The following is a 15759-nucleotide window of genomic DNA, read 5'->3' on the forward strand; positions in this document are numbered from 1 at the left end:
GCACCCCCAGATAGATTCTCTACACTAAATGTATACCAACAAAGGCCGCTGGGCCTGTTTCATAAGCAACACAACTCAAGCAACCTTGGAGAAACATTAGGAAACGGCAAGCGCGGCCTGAAGCTCCCAAGTCTGGCTGAACGACTTAAGTGTTCTGGACGGGACACTGCTCAGCTGCGATCTCTTGGATTTCGTGTCTGTGAGTCCCCGCAGACGTATCAGTGAAAGCGATCATCGACAACAGCAAAGGCAGCCGCTACGAGCCTTTGATATCTCCCATTGAGACCATCAAAGCCTGACAATCGAGCTCGTGTTGGTAGCATGGCTGCTTACTGCTTATAAGACAACAAGAACGGGCACTCCTTTAAACAAAACCTCCATTCTATCCTTCGGCTGCAATCATCCGGCAGACTCTCCATCTACAAGGCGACTTTTGTGTCCAAGGCTCGTTGAGCAGCTCGTCCATCGTTGTTCCTGTTCGGCTGGGATACTCTCTGTCCATCTTCATATTAAAGCGTTCTGATTTCGGTAATCCAAGGTGATGGATCAGCCCACTCGGATGGCTGCTTCGATCTCGACATCGGAGCGGCGGTAGTGTCGGTGACATCTGCGGTGTTGATGACCTTTGTTAGGGTACTAGGCTATGAACTTCAGAGAGCATATATCTACTTCAACCATGTTAAGTCCCCGCACTCATATTCATCACGGGGGCTTCACGCTTAGTTCGTCAGTGAATACGAACGGGAGCGGGTCGAGGTAAAGAGAGAGACAGAGAGAGAGAGAGAAAGAGAGAGAGGATAATAGCCTCCTATTGATTATAACTGCTTGACCCTTGTGGTCGATTCTTCAACGAATACGACCGGGGAGAGCGCAACGAAGGGGAACAAACGTTCGTATCACCTCGACTCTCGATACCTGCATGGTACTTTGTCATGTTATAGCTTATCGAACAAAGTCATTTCGGATTGGGAACATGGTTTCAAAAGATGCATCTGTTGTTGACAATGAGGCCAAGCTCACCCTGGTCCGAGGAAAAGGTTCTGTCAACAACGATATTTATAGAATTAGATTTGCAAAGGCTTGGGAATTTCCTAGCGCCATTCCAAGGTGCTTTGGGAGTTGCGTATTTCACTGCAATCTTGACTCCCCCCACGGATGAGGAAGACGGGCTCGCGATACCCTACACTGCAATCTTAACCCCCTCCAAAGGTAATGGAATGCAGCTAAGCACACCTCTTAACCTTCATGGGTAGGAAGTGACCGATCTCAACCTGCACTGCAATCTGAACCCCCCCAAAGGAGATAGAACCCAGCTGACCCCTCGGTTCCCTTCTGCCGCCCTCAAGTCCCTCCTGTAAGCCATCTGTCCATCCTAGGTACTCCGGCTTATGGTACGTAGTTCAGCCCCTTTTCACTGCAACTTTAACTCCCCCAAAGGCAAAGCCGGCCGATCCTTCCTCACAGCCTTGCCCTAGGTAGCCTCTCAACTGCGTCATATAACTACGTGCCATCTATACTCCATTCTGATACCAAACAAAATAAATCTCTTGCTTAGCATACCGAACCATGGGCTATAACATCTTCGCTCAAGACTGATACCGAGAGCACAGCAACGCTGGGTTGGCACCGTGTTGGGAACTCCATTTCTCGAAGACTATCAACCTCACAAAGAGGTGGTTTCTACTACATCAAGACTTCCGCGAAAGCCTCAACATTCGGAACCAAAACAACGTTCCAGGCCTTTCTCTCTCTCGTCTCATAGAACCACAACCACCCTTTTATGCACTTCTCACCGACGAAGGAAAAACCCCCAAACATGGATGAAAAACGGAAACTTGAGTTGGAAAAAAAAGGTCTTTTCCACCTTTCCCCCCCTCAAGTTGTCTCATTAAGATACGCGTACAAGAATTGGTAGCACTTATTTTTTCTTTGGCCCCCCTTTCTCCCATTCATAACCGGCAAAAAAACGATGAAATCTTTGTCCTTTCATTCCCCTGCTTGCGAAGGGCCAAACTTGGCCATTACAGCTTCAAAGACTTCATTCGACGGACCACGTGGCTTCGATTCCGAGGCCTGAGCCATCTTCCATACTTCATCAAAGGCTTCAGGAGGAGAGTCCTACTCTGCCGGGGTAGCAGGACCGGGGGCGGGGGAGGCGCCGCCTTCGCCCTTGAGGCCACCGCGACCACGTCCTCCACGTCCTCCGCGCTCGCCTCCTCGTCCACCTCGGCCACCGCCACGGCCGCCACGACGGGTGCTCTCGGAATCACTGGCGCCACCGGCACTGCGGTAGCCGCTGCCAGTGTTTGCAGAGTTACCACCGCCTCTGCTGCTGCCCCAGTTGCCGGCACCGCCGCGGGGCTGGAACTTGCTCTCGCGGTGTTGGAAAACCTTGACGAGGGGACGAGACCGGTCCTCTTGAGCCCGGGTCTTGAGGTCTTCGGGAAGGCTGTTCAGAGCAGCATCACGTTCCTCAATCGTCTTGAACATGACAACTTTGTTGGAGTTGCCCCATTTCTCGACCTTGAGGATGTTGTTCTTGTGCTCGCCGTCGAAAAGATCACGAGTCTGCTCCTCGGAGTTCACATTCATAATGAAAAGACCGACAATATCTTGAGCAGGTGTCTTGGGTGCGGGAGAGGAGACGGGGTCAGGGCCGTTGGCTGATCCGTTAGCAGCCGCAGGCGCAGGGCGCTCGTCCTTGGGAGGGACCGCAGGTGGTGCCGCAGCAGCAGGTTGAGGAGTTCCAGGCTTAGCTGATGGCAGGGGTGTTGCGACCGCAGGCTTGGGAGGTGCTTGGGATGACGGCTGTCTGCTGGTGGGCGGGGGAGCCGTAGTCTGAGTGGAAGGCGGGGCCGGGGCAGGCAGGTTGCCAGCGCCAGCAGGTCCGGCGGGAACAGGCGCAGCGGCCTTGGCACCTCTGTGTGAGAAGTTGAAGCCTTGGGCGCGCATCTCAGTTCCGATACGTCCATCCTGAATCTCAAGCACCAACCATCCGAATGCGGCATCAGCCAAGTTGAAGTTCCACATGTTCTTGAAGGCACTCTCGTCGACCTGGCCGAGTTGTGCCTGGCCGGCAACGGGACCGCCGAAGGGGTTGCCTCCCGCAGCAGTAGTGGGCATCTTCTCGACAATCTGGAGGGCGTTCTTGAGCAGGTTCTGCTGGCCCTCGTTCTGAGAGATGGCTGGCTCGACCTCGTTCTTGACCGTCTCCCAAACATCGTTGAAAGAGGCCTTGGAGGCAGCGAGCTTGCCGCGGTAGTGGTCGAGGGTGGGGTTTACGCTGAACTCGTTGTAGGAGCTGCCGTAACGGAAGTGGAGTCCAGCGGAAATGGAGAAGTCGGCCTTGAGGGTGACGGAAAGCTGGTTCAGAATACCCTCACGGGCAGGAGAGGCGTGGGTGACGAAGACGCGGGTTTCGGTTGGGTCGTAAACTCGGTGCGCAGTGTCGACAAGTTCGCCCATCTGCAACAAGGTAGTCCACATAGTTCCCTGACCTCCGGCGATCGTAGTTCTTCCTTCGCCATTGTCGAAGAGCTTGTGCATGACAACAGCACCACCAAGACCCAAGAGGCGCAGCTTGACTCCACCGAGCTCGAGAAGCATCGAGCGGGCCTCGTCGATGATGTGCAGGTTGTGTACCTTATACTCTCCGGAACGGAACTTCTCGAGAACGCGGACATCTTCGCAAGCACCCCATACAGTGTATACTGGGATATCGAGCTTGATCTCGCCGCTCAAGAGTAGAGAGAGCTCGGAGAGGGGAAGCTCGTTGGCAGGGAATCGGCTCTTGACGGGTCCGGGGCCGCCCTGCTGGATGGCCTTCTTGACGGGCTCGGAAATCAGGGGAGAGTATTGAGCAACATGCTTCAGGGTTCTTCGCACCAGTGTCAGAATGACAACGGTCGATTATAGAGTCGCGGAGTGTTCCTTACTTTTCTGCGATTCGCTCCAGGGAGGTGTCGTCGTAGAAGCCAAAGTCGCCAGTGTGGATGATGTGATCGGCTCGTGCTTGTCTTGCCAGGTCGTTGAGGGATGTGAGGTTTCCTATCAAAGTTGATGTTAGATTCAAGCTTCATAGCCGGTCGCCCGACGGGATTTGATGGAATGGCGACGAACCTCGAACATCAGCTATGCACAGAACTCGGATGGGGCCAGTCTGGATAACGCGACCCTGGTTGGGGAGGAGAGGCGCAGCTCCAGGAGGAATCGAGGAAGCTCCGTTGGGCATGTAGCCCGGGTTGTTGTTGTATGGACGCGGCTATAGACATCGATGACATGTTAGTACTGGGGCCAGAAGCGGGACAAGGAGGAGCTGTCAAGGTCCCGCTGGAGAACAGCGAAGCATCACGGCAACGAGGACGGAGCAGAGCGGGGAGATGCGCAATGAGATATAAAGCATCACGAGGTGTATGATACTGATTGGGAAGCTTGAAACGACGAGAAAAGGAGGTAACTCACGGCAGCCATGCTAGTTTGTTGTCGAGGTAATCGCGAGATGGAGATTGGGCGATTGAAAGTCGCAGGGGGGGGACGATCGGGCTCGGGGGTTCGTCGTCGGGTGAGTGACCGGATGCTCGGTTCGGGTGGTCGTCGAGGGGAGGAATTGGGTATCAACGGAACGGAGATGGAAATGAGGTTGGAAGGAGCAGACGGTGATGTTTGCGACGAGAAAAGGAACAAGCTCCCCTTACAAGGCTGGTGATATTTTTCTGGAGGTTGAGGAAAAGTGCAAGGTGTAGGTGGAAGCAACGAACGGACGAATTGGCGCACTGCCAGAAGAGGCTGCTCTTGCCCCAAATGGTTTAGCGCAGATGCTCACAGCTGGCAGGGGCTACAGAGGTAAGGTAATGTGCTGGGCCTTCCCAGAGCAACTCCAGCTACCTACCTAGGTACCTACGCGACTCCTCTTGGCTGGGTATCATGGGGCGGATAGGCAGAACAGCACTTAAGCACCTCAAAGATCAAATCGCACTAGACCTCCACCGGAACCTGAGGTACCTAAGCTCGCTGAGTGACTGACGGGAGAGCCTGCTGGGCACCTCCAGGCACCACAGCGGGGCTCGGGCAGCTGCCTTCCAGGTAGGTAGCGCTAAACACAGCCGGGACCTTAGCTCCTCACTTTATTGCTCACTTCTGCCCCGAGTTGGACCTCTCAGGGATAGACACGACATTCGATTCAAACGGAGGCGAACAGCACCTCAGCTCACTCTCTTTGATCGTTTAGACCTGCAGGTCCCGTCGCAAATGTCTCCTTGCAGACATATACAGTACAGTGTTGGATTCTTCTCAAAGAACTATGGCACACCTCAAAGATACCCTAGACCTCTGAGCAACCTTGGCACGTGAGGTCTAACCTCTTGGATGAGGCCCGGCGGGATGAGGCGGGAGTCCGGAGGCCGGAAGCCGAAACAACGACATCCCAACGACTCGCCCCCGGCTTGGGCAAGGTATTGGGGAAGCACGGAAGCAAGTGAGGAGCAAAGAAATGGATCCACCACATTTGCTGTGGTTGCGCTACTCTATTCTTCTTCCCCGCGTGTCGCGATTGAACCTAAGTAGCCTCCAGAAGATTCCGGTCGCTATGCTAACTGTTTACATGTGCTGCAACAAAAGCACTCCACCGTCCGTCCACCACAAGTCAAGCCAGCAAGATACTAAATATGAAGATATGAAAGGATGTGAAAATGAAGGGACTCGTGGAGGCTTAGCCAAGCCACACATGGGTTCCCCCTTTGAATATATGTTGCACTCAATCCATCAACTCCGCCTTATGCACATACGTTTGGATGATTGCACAGCGCCTTCCAACTAGGTTCGAGACTGCAACAGAGGCAGAGCCTAGGAGTCTCGCCGTCCCAGAATGCCCTTTTCACCAGTAGCTACAGCCACAGCTGTCGCTGCCTCTGCCTCTGCTACCACTGCTTCTCACCACATGTCCTCACGGTCGTCCCGGCGCCTTACGTCGTCGCTGCCGTCACGCCCGTACTGATCATGATAATACTGCTTGCCAGGCTGAGGGTCATAGCTGTCAGGGCCTTGGTAGCCATTGCTGCGTCCGTTATCCACGTCGCCGCCATGGTCGTACTCGTAAATTTGAGCGTCATCAACGTAGTCCACCTCATCATGAGGATGGTCACCGTATTGGTTTTCGCCCTAGGAATCGAGTCAGCTTGGCTCTCCGGACTAGAGTAGAGATACTTAACATACCCGATGATAGTCAAAGTTGTACTGGCCCGTCGAGTCCTGCTCCCCCGCCTCTTGCTGCTGCTGCTGCTGCTGTTGCTGCGCCAAATACTGCTCTTCCTGTTCTTTGCGGCGACGCTCCTCTTCCAGACGTCTCTGCTGTGGCGACTGAGGAACCTGCATCTGTGGGTGCATGGCCTGAACGATGGCGAGGTAGTTGTACATGAAGTTGCTGAGAAGAACCTGACTCAACAGAGAGCGACGCGGGTTTGCGAGCTTAATGTGAGCCATCCGATAAATCGCTCGTTCCTCGAGCAACGGGAATCTGGTCCAGTGGTAGTCGACATCGGCCTTAAGCGGGCGGTACGGCACCTCCTCCGAGACCCGCAGATGTTGGTTCTTCTTGCTGCTGTTCTCCTTTTCGCTCTTCTTCTTGCCACCGCCAAAGAGGCCCGAGAAGAGACCACCCTCCTTCTCCTTCTTGGCTTCCGACTTCTTGCTCTCCTTCTTTCGCTCTTCGGCCAATTTGTTATCGACGTTGTCGCGGTCCACAATGATACTTTCTCTTCCCTTGGAAGACGCACCCTCGATTGAGTTCTGGAGAACATCCAAACGGGCATTGTCCTGTCCCTTCTCGGCGACTTGCTGCTTTTTCCTCTTCTCTTCTTCCTTCTTCTTTTTGTCCTTGTCGTCACTACCGCCCTTGAGCCACTTTGACCAGCCTCCAGAGGATTTGCTCGAAGATATACTCGAAGCATCATCGTCTCTCTCCTTTCTCAGTTTCTTTTCCACCCTCTTTTCTTCTGGCTTCTTCTCCTCTGGCTGTAGAGTGGGAATGAACGTCAACGTATCGGTTCGGTTTGCGCCACTGCCAGGTAAGACAGATGGGTGGGAGGCCATGTCGTTCAAGGTGTGGTTAGGGGCATTGGTTTGCTGCTGCTTGGGCTGCTGTTGCACCTGTGGCGGTTGTTGAGGTGCCGTAGGTGTTGTCGGGCTTGGCGCAGAGTTGGCTGAACCCGGACGTTTGCTTGAACGAGCGGGAGGCTCGTCCATAAGGGGCTGTGAAGGGGCATGCTGTGAAGATGAGGACCTCTGGGGGAATTGCTGCCTTTGCGCGCTCTCGTCTGTTGCTGGCGACTCAACAATGGCAGGAACCGGGGGCTTGGCATCAGCCGAAACTGAAGATGTTCTCGTTGGGTGTTGCTGTTCAGGACGTGTGCTCAGGGGAGAAACAGGTTCCTCGATTTCGGACGAAGCACCGTCAGAAGTCGTGCCCAGATCTTGAGAGAACTTGTGCTGGCGTCGGACTGAGCGATTGGGGCGCGAGAAATTCTCTGACACTGGCTCTGATTGCGCTCTTTGCTGCGTAGGCAACGGTGGCACTTCGGGCACGTCAGATGGCAGAGGGGGGACCGTATCCGCGGAGTCAGAGGAATCCGTGTGGGCATGTCGATTGGCGACCCGCTTGGAGAATGGCAACCGATCTGAGCGTACACTGCCGTTCTTTCGGTAGGTTGTTCGGGTTGACCTGCGCAGTCCCATGCCGGGAGCTACAGGCAAGATGGGCAGATCCTCGGCGCCAGCCTCCGGTTGAGCACCTTCGGAAAGCTCACGCACTACTTTGGAAGGGTCCTTGACTAGTTCGTTCAGGTTGAGCTCAGGAGTTGAATAGTCTCTGAGTGAGCTCTTGCGCCCGAGTCTCTCGGCGCCGTCCACGTACCCAACGGCGCCTCTTCCCCCAGAGTTGTCGATTTGTCGTGAGAGCATGCTCTTCTTTCTCCGCAGGCCGCCGCCAGAATCGCTTCGGCCCATACCGCCGTCACCGGAGTCGCCTGATCGCCGCCGAATAGTCTTGACGCGATCCTCTAAGAAGGTCTTGAATTCCGTCGGGGCCAGCTCGGGATGGACTGCCGCAGGGACCCAGAGTAACCGTGAAGGATCATTTTCGTCATCGTCTCCCGTTGGTGCGATAGGAGGCATGGCGACTAGGGACAAGCCGGAAAAGGGGAGCATATCAGGGTCAGCATTGTTTCCGACATCCATAGACATGCGCCGCAGGGCCTGCAAGTTGTTGAGTTCCTGCGCGATGTCGTTGGGGTTCTCGATGCTGCCTAGAGGAAATTGGGAGGACTCGTTCTTAACATCTCGTAAGGAGATTGGCGGCGATTTGGGGCCGTTCTCAAACGACATGCTTCGCTGGCTAGGCGACCGGGTTGGCAACGTCTGTGAATGTTTGAGAGTCGTGGAGCCATTTTGTGCCATGCCCAAGCCCGTCTTGTCCGACGCTGAACGGACCATCTGCCTACGAGGATCGTCGTCGGAGTGGTCGGATTCGAACTTGTTGTTGAGCTGGTCGGTGTAGGACTGTCCGAGGTAGCTGATGGGTCGGCCATCGCTGTCGTACTCCTCGTCGCCGTAGAGGGTTCCAATGGTCTCGGTCACATGGTGGCTGGGGTCTGAAATTGACAGCTGGCTCGCATGACCGCGTCGACTCGCAAAGCTGCCACCAACATCGGCGCGGGGTCTAGATGAGGTCTGCGGATAGCACGGAGAGTTAGTCAAAGGTGCTATTCAGGGAAAGGAGGCTCAGGAAGTAAAATTCGAGGCCTGAAATGGAGGCAAAGAAAAGCAGCGCGCCATGCTAAACAAGGACGACTCGCAAGGCTCTCGAAACGTTGGGTGCCAAAGATGGGTGCAGTGGCGAGTTATGGGCAGTTCTACGCACCATCATCTAGGAAAGGAATGGCCTTGAGGAAGGCCGAAAAGCCAATTATTCCCTAGAATACACCACTCGTCTGCCAAATGTCTCGTTCGAAAAAAATGCGTCGTTGAGCTCTCATCTGTCGAGGGTGTAGTGCAGCATAGGCGCGGCGTGTGAGCGACGGGAGTGTCGAAGGCGGGAGTTGGATCAAGGTTGGGATCGGGATACGGATACAGGTATGGATTCTTCGGTCGGCGCGTCGTTCAAGATCGCATGGGGACGGGAGGGAAGTGTATTGGAGCGGTACCCGGGATGTACAACGATAAGAGTTGAAAAGACTGGAGAAGTCCACCGTTGCAAACGAGTGATAGAGAAAAAGCAAGCGGCAAATTATGCTGTTGAGAGCACGGAACAGGCGAGGATGGGTCGGTTCAAGACTGGTCCAGGTGGGCAGTTGGCCGGCGTGTCTTGTGCTAACGTTGTGTTGTGTCGTCGGGTAGTGGTAAGGTAGAGAGAGGTAGAGAGAGAGATGATGGTGGAGGTAGCGGTGGTGGTGGTAGGCGAAGTAGTGGTGGAGGAGCAAGGTAGGAAAGGTTGAATGACGGGACGTTGCTAGTTGTTGGAAGTTGTAGCGCTCGGCAAGGCGAATGGTGTCAAACAATCTAATGGTTCGTTCACCTCACCGTCCAGTCTTGTGTCGAGAACTGGAGTTTTTGGAGAAGGTATTTGGGATTGGTGCCAGTGCAGACAACCTTGGAAGAGACAGGCAGACGGGACTGCAGCCAGTCAAGTCAGAAATCAACCCCCTACTGCAGGTCGGGGGAGCGGGCAGAAGACAGAGCGCGAGCGAACGTGAGGGTGACTGGCAGAAAGGGCGATGAACAGGCGCTGCCTTCTCCAGTACAGCACCAAAGTCGAGGTCACGTCGTGGAGATCAGATAGGTAGTGTACTTGGGGGACCACGGAAGTAGACGGGTACAAGTCTATTTGCAGAGACGATCCCTGAGAGTGTGCCATTATGGGTGTCGGAAGCGAGCGAAATGCTGGGACTGATGAAGTGGAGGTCTGAGGGGAACAAGTACCGAGTACTTGGCTCGACCCCCAATCGGCTGGTGTCATTTGTAGCCTGGAGAGAAGGGCGCCACCAGGACTGCATTAGCGCCAGCCAGAACTGGGCTAGGCGTTGCTTTGGAAAAAGCGGCCAGTCAAAGTAAAGTGAGGAAAGTGCGGTGGTCTGGCACAAAAGGCCACCTCCCTGTCACGTGCCCAGCCAAAAGCCAACGGGGTGCCTGCAATGAACTGCCAACAATAAGGTACCTTAGGTGCGGACTGCCCAGTTGGCGTACTCATAATATCTCAGGTACCTTACCTCATGTAAGATCATAACGTCCAAGGAGATGTATACGGATACAAACACTTAGGTAATTCGGTCTGGAAGGCTTTGTGGAATATCCGGGACTGAATTCTCTATCCTTCAACTGGGCAGTCAACACCAAGTGGCCCAGGGTCGCGCAAGCAAAGCATCGAATAACCAAAAGATTACCTAATGCACGTAAGGGCATCCTCTTACCTCATGATACATTAGTCTATCGTCCGTTCAGCTGAGTTGGATTGCATTTTGAGTCGTGCATGCGTCCGTACCCGTGCCTGAGCTTACCTAAACCCTACCTAAGGTACCTAGGCTAAGTGAGGTACGTATCGTCCGTTCACTCTTTGAAGAACTGAAGACTGAGGGGAAGGAGCTGCGAACTGACTGGCTGCCATTTTGGCATCAAGTTGGGGGCAGACACGGCAGGCGGCAGGATGGATAACTGCATGGGCAGGCACAGCGGGGGGCGCAGAAGAAGGGCGGGGAGGAAGGACAAACAAACCCCGAAAAGAAACGAACAAGAAAAAAGATAGCGGGCGACTGGCTACACAAGTCTGCAACCTCAACGTTTAGAACGATCAATATTCTCAATCATCGGCGGAACAATACGTAATACCCAAGCAACATGCACAAACCATCAATGACATCGAAGCCTGCAAGGGCCCTCATCTCTGCTACTCTAAGGTACGGATACTCTATACGAATACCCTCGCATCATAGGTCCAAGCCAAGACCCCGACATTTGATGCTGGATCATGACCCGAGTCCGACACAACTGGCTCCGGCCGACTCTCCCCAAAGAGCGCATGCTAACCACGAGGTCCGGATATTGGCAGTGGATGAGACATGGATGGGCCATGGCCGCACTGCGTACGAAGTATACGCAGTACTTCGTACACAATCACTCCGTCATCTCAATTCGCCAAACGACGAAAGGAAATTCGGTCTTTCAGATTACTCGCAATGAAACAAGGAAACCACAATACCGGTTCAGGGCCCTCTCGCTTCTCATCTCTAACTCGAGCTGAATCTGTCACGCTCAAAGCGCGTTTCTCGTCCCCGTCACTGCCACAACCAGATCCGAGCATAACAGGGACAACCCACCTGGCCCAAGGTCCAAGGGACGACCCATACGCACGCGGCCCTAACATCGTACTTCTATTCACGCCTGCGACACGACACTATCCCTTCAACTTCCTACAAGTGCTCTGTGTTGTGCCACGCAGCTCCACGAGCACGACAGGTTGGCTCTTTAAAGGCACTGCGCCCTCCCGCCAATCCTCGCACCCTCGATGACTGCTCTCAGCTCATGTACTACCTGACTTTTGACGTCGAAACAGCATCGGTCCTTGCTGCTGGCTGCTGCCGAAAATCGACACTAGCACGACCCCGTTTGCCTAGAGTTACAGGGCGATCCCAGAACCCCAACCTGGCCAAAGACAAAGTCCCCAGAATAGCTCACCACTTTATGCCAGGGAACATCGGATCTCAGGACAAGGTTCGGGCGCCTCTTCACTGTTCAGTCACTCAGTCACCAGTGTGCTTTTCTTTTTGTCCGAGGCATGCCTTTATGTTACCTTCTCCACGGCCTCCGAGTCTGTGCCAACGAATACTTCCGCGCTCCAAAGTTGAGGGTTCCCTGAGCAATGCGTGGAATGCAACCCATGCACCATGGCCGACTTCCATTTCCTTCTCGAAGGACTGGATACGGGAGAGACACTGGAGTCTGGAGACCGAGGGCTGGTCAGATGCAGGGCCAGTGGACCGGTCCCCATCGTCACCGCCTCGGGCCCCTATTCACCACCGGCGGCCCCGGCCATCGACGCCGTCTCATCGGGGTCATCTCCCACTTTCGCCCCTTGAGCAAGTTGAGCCCCCTTTGTGCCTAGGGATATTTCTGATTTCAAGGCCCAACCAGCCTCTTGGATCCACTAATACGCCAAAGTGACCTGAATCGGCAATCTCGTTTCCAACGCCCGCGGCCCAACGTCTTTTTTTTTTTTTTTTTTTTTTTTTTTTCATTTTGCCGTTTGCGACTTGCCAAGCACCAAGTTCCCATACGTCAAGAAATCAAGACGTCGAGAACCTTCGCCCCTGTCCACAGGCACAGTCCAACCACCATCGTAATCACGGGTCCACGGCGGTCCATTGCGAAGCGCCCCAGCCGAGTCGCAAAAAAACCGTCGCACGGGGACGACCAACCAGAGGCCGCCCAACTGCGATCGCAGCGTAGCATGTCATCCCATCTGCCGCTTCCTAACAAGGGTGTCGCTGTCCACTGGCATCCAGCGAAGAAGACCCGGCAGCCGGTCATAGGGTAGTCGCTGAACAGTGGAAATGTTAGCCAGAGATAGCGCTAATGAGGTGTATGGTAGCAGCCCTCAACTGGTTGTGCATATGGCTTCGTCGATTCGCGATCGCATCAGCTCGCTGGGCGCATTGTGAGATATCTCGAAATCAGCATTCTGACTCACGATTACACGGCTTGAGCTCGTTCGTGTAATTGCCATCTTCGGTAGCAAGTGTTGGCGATCAAGCGATCGACAATGAAGCATTGGAGTATGCAGCTGAGCCAACTACACATATCTCGCACCTGTGTGAAGCTGCGCTGCGGGCTGCAGCGATATGCCGTCTGTCGTCTGTCAGAGGGACGTCTGGGCCCCCAAACATCAGAGTAACACCAATGGAACACGATATCCATCTCCCAGATGCCAGTCGGACGTGTGGCTCGTTGTCCGCATCCTCACCCTTACAGTTGCAACAGACAGGGTCCGCGTCCTTCCTTGCAGGCTGGTCGAGAAGTTGAGCCAAAGAGCTTGCACGAGCTATTGAAACTGTGGCGGAATGGGTAGATTTGCAGCAGAAAGTGTGGACTAGACCATCTCGAGCTTTGTCTTACATTGGTCATCCAGCACGATCGACAGTCGAGTTTCCCCGCGCCGCCACACCATCTCCAACGCACGGGAGACCTTGGTGTGCATGATCAGGCTGACGTTCAACTGCAAGGTGTGTGTGTACCAGCCTTCACCAACCCTCGTCATCGCATCACACATCTCAAACCGATGCAGCATATCTGCATGGACGTCGCACCTACTGAAGATAATGCCATGACTACGGATCCCAGTCAAATGGCTTTCCGAGCCGTTACGCACTGGCTCCAGAGCCAGACTCTGCCGGTATTCTGCTGCACTACACCGGGATTCCGGCCGCGGATGCCAACAGACATCGAAGCTGACAGTGTGCCTTTATCACAGTCTCATCTGACCAAGGCGCTGAGCCAGCAAGAGCAGCATCATCAAAGCCAGTCGCCTCAGATCAGCGACGCGGAAACCAGCGAAAGTGTCGCGCGGCGCGCATCATCTGCCCTGTGGACGAAGCCACTGCCACAGCTCCCGCCGCCCAACATGTCCTTGTCGGGCAAAGTCGCCATCGTCACCGGCGGCGCGCGAGGCATCGGCGCCGCCATTGCGTTGAAGCTCGCACGAGAAGGGGCCAGGGTGCGTCTCTACCGACCTCAATCTTGTTGAAATGAGAATTTCGGCTAAAGCTAGATTTTCGTGATTCGCGTGATTAAAGGTCGCCTTCACCTTTGTAAACACTTCATCAATAGCCAAGGCCCATGAGGTCATATCCGAGATCGAGGCCTGCGGGTCCTCAGCGACCGCCATCCAAGCCGACGTCTCCAAGCATCAGAAGAAGGTCATCGAGCGGACCATGATGGCGTTTGGCGTCACCAAGATTGATATCCTCGTTAACAACGCCGCCGCGACGCTCAGCGCGACCCTCGATGACACCACCACCGAGGACTACGACCGCATCTTCGACACCAACACGCGCGCCGTGTTCTTTATGATGCAAGCCGTCAAGCCGCACATTGCGCCGGGCGGTCGCATCATAAACATCTCATCCGTCGCCGCGCGCGCCGATTCGCCGGGCAGCATGGCCTACGCGGGGAGCAAGGCGGCCGTAGAGGCGTTTACGCGCGTCGCGGCGCGGGAGATGGGGCAAGCGCATGGCGTGACTGTGAATTGTATCAGCCCGGGGACGGTCAAGACGGAGATGTTTGACTCGCTGCCCGATGACCAGCGCAGCGCCGACTTGGAGAGGGCCTCGCTTACGCCCGCCGAGGCGAGACTGGGCGCCGTTGAGGACATTGCCGACGTTGTTGCGTTTGTGGCGAGCGACGAGTCGAGGTGGATTACGGGGACGGTGATTCCCGTCAACGGAGGCCGTTTGATGAACTGAGGCGGTGATGAGTGAGTTCCTCCGAACTCACGGCTGATGGAAGTATGCGACTGAGTGGCCGATGGAGAGTATCATGAGGGATGCGAAAAGTTATTTATATGCTGGCCGGCCTATGGGACACAAATGGGAAAGAGGAGGGTCGGTTTTGACAAGGCTGTATAACAAGTCAAGTGTACGATGGGAGTCTGGGTCTGAGAGATCGGGATGGATTTTCTTGTATTCCTTCCTTGGCCTTTTTTTCTTTTCTTTCTGGTCTTCCTTGGGTAACAATACGGGTGTCTCTGGGTCTTCCGGGTTTGGGTTTCTATCTGGTGGGAGTGTCGGTCATGCAGTGTTACATGAAGCTGTACTTTTGGTTTTTCTTGGGATTGCCTGTCAGCTTGTTTGGGAGCTGAATTTCTTCTTCCTCTTCATGTATGGTAACGACTTTTGAAATTTCTCGAGTACACGGCCGGAAACAGTCTGGAATACCACTTATGAATTTGCTTTTATGTATCGGTCTTGCGGAAGCTGTGAGCTGGTGTGATGTGATGTGAGACTGAGGCAGATGTTGGTGATCGGGCCAGCGGCCTTCGTATATAAAGACGGAGCCAGCTCTCGCTATGGTATGTTCGTCATGTCTATGGTCTTGGCTCCTTTCTGGGTAGGAACAGAAGAGATTGGGTGGCCTCATTTCCACTGAGGAGAACTGGGAGCTGAGGTAGGAGGATTGGAGAATGTGGATACGAGAGGAAAGGCTGGGCAGACGCTCGTGTGATTAAGCCAAGCGTGTCTCACCCGCTCTGTTGTCTTGTAAGGGTCCTGTAAATTCATCCGCGCGGAACGAATAAGAATATGGCGTTGATGAGGGTCGAAGAGAGCGTTGGAGACGTCTGGAGATGTTTTGAGGCGTAAGGTAAGTCAGGTGCTTGTTTGGGGTTGGGTTCAAGCACTTTCTGCAACAGGATGCCGATATGTCCAGCCTTCTAGATGTGCCTCGCAGTGGTTCTTACCAGCTGGAATGATCGCTGGCGTAAGCTGTGCCTTTTATATTGCCTCTCACATGGCCTCCTTCCTCATTTGACACTTCGAGGTCTCCGGAACCACGCATTGAATCTATTGAGTCGTTGGATTCGGTCAGACAAAATGGCATAAAAGCCCTCTTTACTTTCTCGCTTGCCGGCCTCGGGACATAAAGTGTTTATTGCTGTCGATTACGGGAACCAGATGCATGATGGCATGTCCATTTCGGAATCATTTAGAGCTGGTCAGCAGCTAG

At 54.3% G+C, this 15759-nt stretch overlaps 4 protein-coding genes across 4 annotated transcripts; 3 read left to right on the forward strand and 1 right to left on the reverse strand.

The window, feature by feature from the left end:
• Positions 1-1986: 1986 nt before the first annotated feature.
• Positions 1987-10925, reverse strand: CLUP02_00292 (uncharacterized protein; the record flags this gene model as incomplete). Its single annotated transcript, XM_049279344.1, has 24 exons — positions 1987-2102; positions 2142-3877; positions 3936-4047; positions 4120-4261; positions 4462-4576; positions 4695-4824; positions 4901-4947; positions 5024-5071; positions 5135-5154; positions 5211-5297; positions 5358-5522; positions 5784-5868; positions 5933-6156; positions 6211-8721; positions 8834-8917; positions 8973-9521; positions 9571-9663; positions 9740-9936; positions 9977-10142; positions 10303-10365; positions 10458-10473; positions 10598-10698; positions 10776-10800; positions 10888-10925. The coding sequence occupies 24 exons, from the start codon at positions 10923-10925 to the stop codon at positions 1987-1989; spliced, it is 6870 nt and encodes a 2289-aa protein (XP_049135301.1).
• Positions 10926-11011: 86 nt separating this feature from the next.
• CLUP02_00293 (uncharacterized protein) lies at positions 11012-11899 on the forward strand (the record flags this gene model as incomplete). The annotated part of the gene is made up of 4 exons (XM_049279345.1): positions 11012-11126; positions 11302-11459; positions 11500-11754; positions 11795-11899. The coding sequence occupies 4 exons, from the start codon at positions 11012-11014 to the stop codon at positions 11897-11899; spliced, it is 633 nt and encodes a 210-aa protein (XP_049135302.1).
• Positions 11900-13318: 1419 nt separating this feature from the next.
• Positions 13319-14501, forward strand: CLUP02_00294 (short-chain dehydrogenase; the record flags this gene model as incomplete). The annotated part of the gene is made up of 2 exons (XM_049279346.1): positions 13319-13753; positions 13833-14501. 2 exons carry the CDS (start codon positions 13319-13321, stop codon positions 14499-14501), a joined length of 1104 nt encoding a protein of 367 aa, XP_049135303.1.
• A 112-nt stretch (positions 14502-14613) lies between these two features.
• CLUP02_00295 (uncharacterized protein) lies at positions 14614-14934 on the forward strand (the record flags this gene model as incomplete). The annotated part of the gene is made up of 1 exon (XM_049279347.1): positions 14614-14934. The coding sequence occupies one exon, from the start codon at positions 14614-14616 to the stop codon at positions 14932-14934; it is 321 nt and encodes a 106-aa protein (XP_049135304.1).
• Positions 14935-15759: the final 825 nt, after the last annotated feature.

This window comes from Colletotrichum lupini, chromosome 1 (assembly GCF_023278565.1).
Source record: "Colletotrichum lupini chromosome 1, complete sequence".
Taxonomy (NCBI): Eukaryota; Fungi; Ascomycota; class Sordariomycetes; order Glomerellales; family Glomerellaceae; genus Colletotrichum; species Colletotrichum lupini.